The sequence below is a fragment of the Ictalurus furcatus genome, chromosome 27 (assembly GCF_023375685.1).
Source record: "Ictalurus furcatus strain D&B chromosome 27, Billie_1.0, whole genome shotgun sequence".
In the NCBI taxonomy this organism is placed as follows: domain Eukaryota; kingdom Metazoa; phylum Chordata; class Actinopteri; order Siluriformes; family Ictaluridae; genus Ictalurus; species Ictalurus furcatus.
Window position 1 is genome coordinate 1,392,501 of NC_071281.1, and position 8,219 is coordinate 1,400,719.

At 42.3% G+C, this 8,219-nt stretch overlaps 1 protein-coding gene across 1 annotated transcript in view; it reads right to left on the bottom strand.

Moving 5' to 3' along the window:
* The window catches only part of pth2rb (parathyroid hormone 2 receptor b), a 38,966-nt gene extending 31,486 nt beyond the window's left edge, over positions 1-7,480 (bottom strand). Inside the window, exons 1-5 of the mRNA XM_053616470.1 lie at positions 7,439-7,480; positions 6,261-6,491; positions 5,870-6,141; positions 5,380-5,752; positions 4,545-4,597 (exon numbers count right to left, since the gene is read on the bottom strand). Coding sequence (XP_053472445.1) covers positions 4,545-4,597; positions 5,380-5,752; positions 5,870-6,141; positions 6,261-6,491; positions 7,439-7,480 — 971 coding nt within the window. The remainder of the gene's footprint in view (positions 1-4,544; positions 4,598-5,379; positions 5,753-5,869; positions 6,142-6,260; positions 6,492-7,438) is intronic.
* Between the last annotated feature and the right edge of the window lie 739 nt (positions 7,481-8,219).

Sequence of the window (8,219 nt, forward strand, 5' to 3'; positions counted from 1 at the left end):
ACACGGTTCAAAATGTCCACCTAAAAGACTTCGCCTGACATGTGCCGCCTGTGAATTTTCTTTGTTCGGGAACTTTGACCGTTACCTATTTCCTTAGAGTATAAATTTGTGTTTGTTCAAGTGTCCAATCACGGCAATCAGGAAGAAGAGTCTTTAATGATTTGTTTACGTGTTTAAAAAGTGTAGGTATTTTTGCAGGGAGTGTAGGGAAACTGAAAAGAAAAAAAAAAAAGAGAGAAGCTTTTAAGATAAAAGAGATGGATGGTTGTTGGAGCCAAAAGTATAATACAAGAGCTTAACAACCCCGAATCCTTCCCTCCCTCCCCGCAACTCAGGAAATAACAGGACACAATTGAGATGATTCTTCAGGATGTCTATTTTCACACTCAACAGCTCCAAAACAACGACGTCAAGTACTCATGAATTCACAGTAGAACCAGAAGACGCTACCCGAGCTTTCTTGTGGACATGCCTTGATGATCACACTCTGATCACACAGCAGTCACACAGACAACGAATCTGTCAGCAGCTGCAGAGCGAATCGGCCGCTCATTCTGAATATCTTACAGGACTGCCACTGAAAACGTTCTGTGCCAGCTTATTGGATTCAGGCAGTGACATTGTGTTTTTCTGTCATTTCCCATGGCTTGGATGTGAACTTGATTGCCCAGAAAGACAACCCTAATATTTATCCTACAGGAATAAACCTGGAGGGAAAGCTCATATCATTCATTGTTTTATTTGGAGAATTGATTGTTTTTTTTGTTTTTTTAAAAAATCTTATTACTCAACAATTATGGTGCCCAAATAACCAGCATGTCTTTCTTATTAAGACATTTTACTTGCCATCCCTTATCTCTTAATGATTGCAGGTTCTAATAAAATCAGCATCATTATATTAGAGGCATTTCTGCATATCATTTTGTATTATTATTATTATTATTATTATTATTATTATTATTATTATTATGAAAATTTAAATTGGCATTGCATTAATTAGTCAAGGTATTTTCCTGCTTTTCCTGCGTCCTGCTAATTTAAATGAGCATGAACTAAAGAGTTGGTCCCATATCTAATAATGTTGCAGAGAGGAGAAAACAACAACAACAACAACAACAACAACATCCTGCATTTAATTCATTCTTATTCCGTCCCTGTAGATATACTGAGTAATGTATTGGCTAAAGAAAGCACACGGGTCACTCCATATCCAAATCAATCAATCAATCAATACATGACTTGGTGTGTTTGTTGTTCTGGAGCGTTTGTGAAGCTGCGAGGAATTAAAGAAGAAAAGAAAAGGAAAGAAGAAAGGAGAGAGATTCGCTTGCTCACCTGCGCCTTGGCCAAACTCCAGAGCAAAACTTGTACACACAGCGCCTTCAGCATGCTGAAATCACTGGCTGGTTAGAATACAGTGGATATGTTTGTAAAAGTCACGATTTGATGCAAGTGATTTGGAGGTAACCAGGATGGGGGGGGGGGCCACTCACATGCAAGAACAGGTTTGTTTTTTGGCAGCTCCAAATTTTACGCACCAGCAGCCATCGACTTCATTATGCGCAGGTAAATGCGTCCAGTTCAGATTTACAGTAAACACCAGAGAGAGAGAGAGAGAGAGAGAGAGAGAGAGAGAGAATCCCGATTACAGCTGAAGCGTTTCGGTCTGGTGGTTGACGGAGGCGCAAAAGATGATCCTGACTTTACGCGTAAAACCTTCTCCAAAGTGTTTCATCATCGGCGCGATGAAGCCGCGAGTCTTAACGGGGAAAGTGAGCAAAATATGATGTGGAAAAATCCAGGAGAGCACTTTTCCTTTCTGGTTACTCATCCCTCAGGTGCAGAACTCGAGAAACAAGACCACAGCTTGCTCCATTACTCCAGCTGAATGGACTTAAACCTCTGCGTAATTTTGCTCACGGGCTCAAGAGAAAGAGAGTGGGAGGAATAAACAGAAAGACAGAAATGGGAAGGGGGGGGGGGTTAGAATGATAAAGTCGATCAGAGATACAGCCTACAGAGAGTGCACACTGAATAAAAAAAAACTGAATGATTTTTTTTTTTTTTGGACATTGTGACATTGTGTCCTGCTCCTCTGGTTGATCCAGATCCACACAAAAGAGGTAATTACACAGTCTTGACAATAACCATAGCAGTGAGGATGATTTCATAACTAATCGATGTGCACAGGTCAATAAAGATGATCATGCTCTCCTAGCTGGTTCTAAACGTTCAAGTGGACTCATCAAGGCAGATTATGTCTTGGCCTTTTGTCTCGGATCTCCTTGCAGTTTCCTCGGTCGTGCTCTCAATGCTGACCGGTCTTAGAGTAACCAGTAAATATACTGCAAAGAAAATACATTATTGCCTTAAGTTTTATCCAGTCACTGCCATGTTCAAGAATGGCAGGTTTTGTTGTTGTTGTTGGGGTTTTTTTTGTTTTTTTTTTAGACTTGTACTGTAACAATTTTCCAGCACCTAGACAAGAATTCTAATCACCATTTCTCTCTTTTTTTAAATCAAATAAAAACAAAATAGTTGCCAAAAAAACAAAACAAAACAGAACTGCGAGTGTCACTCCATGTCACTGCTTGATTCTAATCTGGCTGTCGGAAATGGTGAAAGATATATTTCCAGCATCTATGGTACAAAGATAAAGTGATCGTACCTCACCACCTCAACATCTGACCCCGGTGAACACCGTGTACACACATAAGTACACAGCCAAATCACCAGTGTTGAATTCACACCCTACAGTCCACTGGTTTCATATAAACACTCTGGGTGCTAACTCAACACTAGGGATTTTACTGTGTACCCATAATGGCTGGAATTTTGATGATGCTGCCCCTAGTGACAAGCTTTATCTTTTTATCGGGATAATACTGAGCTTATTTAGGGCTGCGGTCCATTCTGATGTGAGAGCATCAGTGAGAAAACATGGTGGACTCGATGGATGCAGCGTCTGTAGCGGACGGTAAATTTGTTGAAATTGAATATATAAGGATAAATTTCACAGCACCTCCGGAGTCGGGGGTTTGATTCCCTCCACGCTGTGCGTGTTCTACCCGTGTCTCGGGGGTTTCCTCCGGGTACTCCGGTTTCCTCCCCCAGTCCAAAACACATGCACTGTAGTCTGATTGGCGTGTCTAAATTGTCTGTAGTGTGTGAATGTGACCTGCGATGTGTTGCCCTCCACAGTCCTGACATCGTAATTCCGACTTCCCAACTCGTAAATACGGACTTCCCAGGAGGACTTGAACACAGTTAGACATCTTTAATGCTGAGTTTGTTAAACTGGCTCCTTGAGCGATTTAATCTTTGCGCAAGTAACCTAATTCACAAACAGACTTTAAAGACATCCCTATCTTGTTACCGGTTTCATTTACCATTTCCACGTTACTGTACTACCAAAGACCAGTGCAAACAAATACAAACGCACGGGCGATAAAAACATGAAACCTACACCGAGTTGACATGCTGCACAGCATTACTTCTGATGGATTTATTCCTTTTACTACGCTTTGTACTTGAACTTGACTAAGAATTAGGTGAACTCGACATCAGACATTTCAATAACAGCGGCAAGAATCTCAAGGGCAAAGAGTTCATCCATCATTCCCTTCAACAATGACAAGAGACGTTTAAAGCAAACAGCTTTCATCACTTCGCCGTGGAACGATGTTTGGAAAGAAAGGCGAACCCATTTCGCGTCCCTAGAAAAAGTGTCAAATGCACATTTTTTTCTCCAGGTTTCGTGGAATTTATACACCGCACGTTTATGCACAGTGATGCGCTCACTAGATTACATCCTGTACGAACTCGTTCCAGACCTAAGCAGAGGACACGCTAAGAAATAAATCATTGCCCGGATTTTGTCCGTTAAAGAAACTGAAATTTTCTGTTAATTGACAGTGAACCCACAGTAAAAATAAATAAATACACAGGACATGTTCTGTTATTTAATAGAGTATCTATTGTTAATAAATAAATAAATAAATAAAAGGACACTTCTTGGTATTTAATGGTATACGTTCAGTACAAAAACTGCAAATCTTAAATAAATCCATAAAATAACAGAAAATATACTGGCAGATAATTACCCGGACTTTGTTTTGTAATTCAAAAATTTGTCAATTTTATGTTCATTTATGGATTACCTACAGTAAATTTAAAAAAAGACCATTTTTGTTCACTGTTACGCCTATAGCAATACAAATGTAACTGTTCTGTTAGTTAACAGTGTACCTACGGTGATGACTCTTGTTAAAAAAATTCAAACAAATCTTCTGCGATGAAAACAGATTTTTTTTTTTATTAACTTACAGATCGTTCACAATTCCATAAAAAAAAAATCAACTAAGAACAAAAACACGTGTACCAAAGGGAAAAGTTTCTCATGTGTAAAGTGATCCAAGTTTGCTAATTCATTACAGAGTCTCTTAGCATGACAAACAAACAAACAAACAAACAAACAAACAAACAAACAAACTACATCCGCTGATTAAATTATTGGAAAAATTTCAAGAGGAGAAAGTTTTTACAGAGGGGCAGGGATGGGAGGGATCTGCTTCTTGTCTGCAGGCACAGATGAAGGCTTAACAAAAATGAAAAATATATTACTGATTATCACCGACACAACAATTAAAAGAGACAACGGGAAAGTGTCAAAAAAAAAAGAAAGACTCTGAAAAAATATAAATATATTTATTACTTGGAAAAGAAACGTGTAGTAAATTGCTCAGAGGATGTCTTGAGCCATCAGACTGATTTCATTGGCTGTTTAAAAAAAAGAACAGTATTAATAAATATTACCACGGAAAGAGAGAAACAGAACGAGGGAGATAGAGAGACAGAAAAACAAAGAGATTGTTAGAGAGGGAAAGACAAAGATGGAGAAGACGAGAGAGAGAGGGACAGAAAAGTATGGTCAGAAGAGATGGAAAGAGACTCGGAGAGACAGTTTGAGAAGGAGACAGAGATAGAGAGACAGAAAAAAGAGAGAAAGAAAGGTAGGGACAGAGAGAACCTAGTGTTAATAAGCACCAAGGCAACCAAGAGAGAAGGAGCAACAAAACATGAGCTCCGAGTTCAGCAAATGATTTGATTGCTTTTACATCAAGTTTAGTGGCAAGATTTATAATAAGTGAAACTTTAAAAAAAAAAAAAAAAAAAAGAGAACAAAGTGGGAAAATTTCAAGTCAAAATTTCTTAGCTCTGTATATAAAGAAAGTGGAGAACACTGAAGGATATTTTTCTCAATTGGAAAAATGGACCCAAAAACAACAACAACAACAACAACAACAACCAGATGGATGGAGTCTAGATGGTCTGGTGATCCATTACTTAGAGGAGCAGTGAAGCAGGAGGAAAAAATACCGAAACAAGCTGCTCAGAGGTCACCCGAGACACCCCGAGACACCCCGAGACACCCCGAGACACCAGAGACACCCTGATACACTCCGAGACACCCCGAGACACTCCGAGACACCCAGAGACACCCAGAGACACCCTGAGACACTCCGAGACACCCAGAGACACCCTGAGACACTCCGAGACACCCCGAGACACCCTGAGACACTCCGAGACACCCCGAGACACCTCTAGACACTCCAAGACACTCCGAGACACTCCGAGACACCCAGAGACACCCCGAGACACTCCGAGACACCCAGAGACACCCTGAGACACTCCGAGACACCCAGAGACACCCTGAGACACTCCAAGACACACAGAGACACCCAGAGACACCCTGAGGCACCCCGAGACACTCCGAGACACCCAGAGACACCCCGAGACACCCAGAGACACCCTGAGACACTCCGAAATACCCCGAAACACCCAGAGACACCCCGAGACACCCTAATACACTCCGAGCCACCCAGAGACACCCCGAGACACCAGAGACACCCTGATACACTCCGAGACACCCCGAGACACTCCGAGACACCCCGAGACACCCAGAGACACCCTGAGACACTCCGAGACACCCAGAGACACCCTGAGACACTCCGAGACACCCCGAGACACCCTGAGACACTCCGAGACACCCCGAGACACCTCTAGACACTCCAAGACACTCCGAGACACTCCGAGACACCCAGAGACACCCCGAGACACTCCGAGACACCCAGAGACACCCTGAGACACTCCAAGACACACAGAGACACCCAGAGACACCCTGAGGCACCCCGAGACACTCCGAGACACCCAGAGACACCCCGAGACACCCAGAGACACCTTGAGACACTCCGAAATACCCCGAAACCCCCAGAGACACCCCGAGACACCCTAATACACTCCGAGCCACCCAGAGACACCCCGAGACACTCAGAGACACCCCGAGACACCCAGAGACACTCCGAGACACCCAGAGACACCCAGAGACACTCCGAGACACCCAGAGACACCCTGAGACACTCAGAGACACCCAGAGACACCCTGAGACACTCCGAGACACCCCGAGACACCTCTAGACACTCCGAGACACTCTGAGACACCCAGAGACACCCCGAGACACCCAGAGACACCCCGAGACACTCAGAGACACCCTGAGACACTCAGAGACACCCTGAGACACTCAGAGACACCCAGAGACACCCTGAGACACTCCGAGACACCCCGAGACACCTCTAGACACTCCGAGACACTCCGAGACACCCAGAGACACCCCGAGACACTCCGAGACACACAGAGACACCCAGAGACACCCCGAGACACCCCGAGACACTCCAAGACACCCCGAGACACTCCGAGACACTCCGGGACACCCCGGGACACTCCGGGCAGACTTTAAAAATAAAGAAAGAGCAGTAATGACAGACGATTACGCCGCCATATTTACAAGGCAGTAAAACAAAGAAGGATGTTACACTAACGTTATACAGTTGTGTTCAAATAAATAGCAGCGCGTTAACACAAGTGAATAAAATAGCTTTTATTTCCAATATTTCAAATGTAGTGGAGACATTACACATTCAGCTCCAAATCAAAGCTTTAACAAATTTGATCAAGTCTTTTATTCTTTTACAGGAAGCAAAAAAAAGGAATTTTTGCCGACACATAAACTGAAGAAAAAAAAATTTCTTCAAGATAGAACTTCACTTTAAATTACTGAACTAATATTTAGTTGCATAACTATTGCTGTTGATAACCGCTGCACATCTGCGTTGTGTCAGGTCTATCAGCTTCTGGCACCTAGAGTCCAGGACGAGCAAACTACATTCCACAGTTCCTGTGAATTTTGTGGTTTTGCTTCAGAAACTGCATTTTTAATGTCGCCCCACATGTTGTCAATGGCGTTGAGGTCAGGGGATTGAGCTGGCCAGTCCTTTACGTCAATCCTGTTTGTCTGCTCGCTTACTCGTGTGTTTGGGGTCGCTGTCTTGTTGAAACACCCATTTCAGGGGCATTTCCTCTTCGGCACAGGGCAACATACTGTAATCTCTTCAAATATCATGATGTATTCAAACCGATCCATGATCCCTGGTATACCATAAATATGTAACTTTACAAAATATTAATAATAATAATGCAATTCGAAAATGTAAATAACCGTAAAAAAAAAACCTCCGAATCACGTGCTGTGGACAAATTCTGATCAAATATACAGTCACACAACGGATAATATACAATACTGTATTTCGTATAGTGTCGATGTTATAATGCTTCAGCTTTAATTGGCTGTGCGGCTCGTTCTATTTCACGATGTGTACTAAAAGCATTAGAAAAGGCACAACAGGTCAACACAATTACAGGAGAAACTGTTTCCTGGGAAACCATGTTCAGTTATTTTTCCTTAAGTTGTTGGTTTGTGTGTGTGTGTGTGTGTGTGTGTGTGTGTGTGTGTGTGTGTGTGTTATTCGACTTCCCGCTGATAAGACCTACCGGATGTCATAATTGTCTTGAAGGAGTCAACCTGTTCATTTGACTCGCGTGTTGACACAGTATAATTCACTTAAATTTGATTCGTTTTGATTCACCTTTGAGACCAATACGGTACGGTTGAATGGCATTCATAAAGAGATGGATTTTTTATTTTTAAAACCAGGACATGATGAGTCATAAATTATAACTGACACGTTTTTTTTCCTCATATAGTTTGTGGAGCTCACAGACAAAGTGAAATTATTTTAGTTCACTATTCTCTTTGCTTTTCTTCCCCTGAAGCCTGTTCCGATGAGGGAGATTGATAGGACTTTATTAACATTGCTTTCTTG